Genomic DNA, 2,884 nt, shown 5'->3' with positions numbered 1-2,884 from the left:
GAATGATCTGTGTTTGTGTGTGTTTTTTACTCATTTCTATCACAGATTTAAAAACAATCCTACATAAGGCTCCTTCACAGCTAAGCTTCAGGTTTTTATTAAAACTGGAAAACAAATGACTGGTTAAGAGGACCTCAGCCTTCCTTTAGCTCAGCTCAGAGTACATTAAACATGTATGCCCAGCACATGGACTTGCTAGCAATCTGAGACAGGAGGCAGTTGGGTGGGGAACCCTCAGTAATTTTTTCAGCATGTCATGTTCACCTTTCTTGACTGTATGTTTGTTTCTTGATTTATGTACAACATCTGTTTTAAAGATACATGATGATGCTCCCTCAATTTCACTGACCCTGTAATAAGTTCTCATTAGTTCCAGCTACTGGTTTCACTTAGATTAGTATACTTCTGGAGTATTTCCTAGGTATAGATGACAGAATAGTTCTCCTTTCTTTTCCCTTTATGTTACCCACTTTTTCTTTGACTATGCTCTTGCAGCCATTTTTGAGAGAGTCTCAGTTTCACAGCAAGTTCTGTAGGTGATATTGCTCTTTGTAGTAGAACTGCACAGAGTATGTGCTTCCATTTGGTTTCCCTCAGGTTTTCGCAGGTATAAGCAACTCCTGAGCAAATTCAGAATGTCTGTTTGTGCAGTTTCACTCACAAAGCAGTAAAGAATTGGATCGGCAATGCAATTCAAACTTGTTAAGGCTTGTGTGATTCTGTAGATCTTATACATCAACAGCAAAAACTGGGGGTTAGTGGAGTATGGTTCCTTGATGCTACGAATAAACAATACAACATGATAAGGCGTGAAGCAAAGAATGAAAGTAACTGTAATATTCAATATAAGTTTCCTGATTTTTTTCTTTTCTTCATCTACTGTGGCTTGATTACACCTCACTGCTTGGTAGATTTTATGATAGCAAAACACAATGATTATCAAAGGAACCAGGTACCCTGAGCATATCCGGAGTAAATTTATCTGTGCCTGCCACGGTTCCAAGGGGTATTTATCATAACATAACGTATGATTAGTGGAATTGCAAAGATCACTGAATATTTCTTTCTTCATCAGTATGACAGAATTCATGATGCCTTCCAGAAGCCAAACAATTATGCTGACAATCAGTGAAAACCTTCTTGTGCGCAAGTGCTGGAGCTTCAAGGGGTGAACTAATGCCAGGTACCTGTTGACAGAGATGCAAGTGAGGAATGCAGTGCTAGTGTAGAAATTCATATACATAAGGAAGGCAGAAATCTGACAAAGCATGGCAGGGAGCCTCCAGTTATCTCCATTCCAGGCATAATCAATCCACAGAGGCAGAATCACAGAGTACAAAAGGTCAGCCAGGGATAGACTGAAGAGGTAGACTGCTAACTCATTCTTTTTCCTCACTTGAATGCAAGACACATAGAGGGATATGCAGTTGATGGGAATACTGATGACTATCACAATGCTGTACACAACTGGAAACAAATACTTATCCAGGGTGTGATCATCGTGGCACATAGCAGTGTTGTTCATTGTCCACCCTGAGGAATTTTGTGCTAATTCCAGCCCAGAAGCAATAAAAACCCCTCTGTAGTCTGATAGGTGGTCATCTGTCAGTTCTTCAGGACCTGGTTGGTAAGATTCCATCCTTCTGTTGTCAAAAAGGAAAAATATCAGCTATAATAACATTTTTGACTTATTGGTGGTATTGTTTTTTTGAAGAAATAAATTGTCTTTGTAGGAGATCAAAAGTTTTAAACACTCCTGGATGGACACATGCAGAGGAGGAACCCTAATGTCTAAGAAGGTCAAGGTCAGTCATATGCAAGCTTATACAGCAGAAGCAGTATGAGACACTTCCAGAAGGATAGGATGCTAGAATCAAAGGTCTCTCTTGTGAGAAAGTCAAAGAAGATCAGAAAGTGCACCACAAATAATAAACAGGAGTGAAATAGGGTGCTGGCCATATGGCCGATTTCTTATCCCCAGTGCTCTCCTCCTCTTTAAAGCAATGGAGAAACAAAGACAGGGATTCAGGTACTTCCACATGTTGGGATATGCTCAGAAGAGAAGAACATGGCTGATATGCATTCCTGTTACTAATCACTCTTGCGACACCTGCACATTTCCCTAGTTCCCCACCCCTCCTTTGTATGTGATCCCCCAAGAGCTTGCAATCAATATTGCTATTCCAGCAAAGGTTACAGCGTGTAACCTTCATGTGAAACGTGGCAACTACTGGATTCTTGCATGCACAGGAGAATCTTCCAGGCTTAATTCTCAAATCAGATGGAGACTCTCTGAATACAATTTTTTATTTACAATTCTTTCCTCTACAAAATTGTGGTTGCCTTGCATGAGTTTGTAAAATCATCAGCAATTAAGCTAGTCTTAAGCACTACAACAGCCATGCTGTCAACAGCTTCAACATGAAAATATCAGTAAAATGGCAGCCCTGAGTAAGAAATGGGACTGGAGGAGTTGGCTGCCTAAGTTTTAGAAGCACTTAGAAAAGCTGACCTTTCAGTAAGAAAGGGCGTACTACCAAAGCTATGAGACAATTGGTACTCACTGGTTACATCACAGCTCTGACATTCAGTAATTCCCTTCTTCAGAGATCTAACCAAAAAATTCAGGAAACACAAGCATGGAGAATACTTGCTGTGGTCCAGCTCTATTGCCAAATACACTGCTTCAGAGATCACCTCTAACAATTTATCTGTGGTTTGAGTCTAGACTGCCAGCAGAGGAGGTGAAGCAGTTGTAGAATGAGTAGGTTGCAAGATAGAACTGTCTACAACTGTTCTTTTACAAAGGAAGCAGCTCAAACTGAAAACAATTTATGGTACAGGGATTTTCCTATGTGGTAGGCAAACTCATTCTGCCCTTTAT

At 40.3% G+C, this 2,884-nt stretch overlaps 1 protein-coding gene across 1 annotated transcript; it reads right to left on the bottom strand.

The window, feature by feature from the left end:
* Positions 1–469: 469 nt before the first annotated feature.
* Positions 470–1,525, bottom strand: GPR65 (G protein-coupled receptor 65). The gene has a single exon (XM_032189489.1). The coding sequence runs from the start codon at positions 1,523–1,525 to the stop codon at positions 482–484; it is 1,044 nt and encodes a 347-aa protein (XP_032045380.1). The 3' UTR covers positions 470–481.
* Between the last annotated feature and the right edge of the window lie 1,359 nt (positions 1,526–2,884).

The sequence above is a fragment of the Aythya fuligula genome, chromosome 5, assembly GCF_009819795.1.
Source record: "Aythya fuligula isolate bAytFul2 chromosome 5, bAytFul2.pri, whole genome shotgun sequence".
Lineage (NCBI taxonomy): Eukaryota > Metazoa > Chordata > Aves > Anseriformes > Anatidae > Aythya > Aythya fuligula.
Note: the sequence above shows the minus strand (reverse complement) of the source record. Positions and strands in the feature narration are given on the sequence as shown.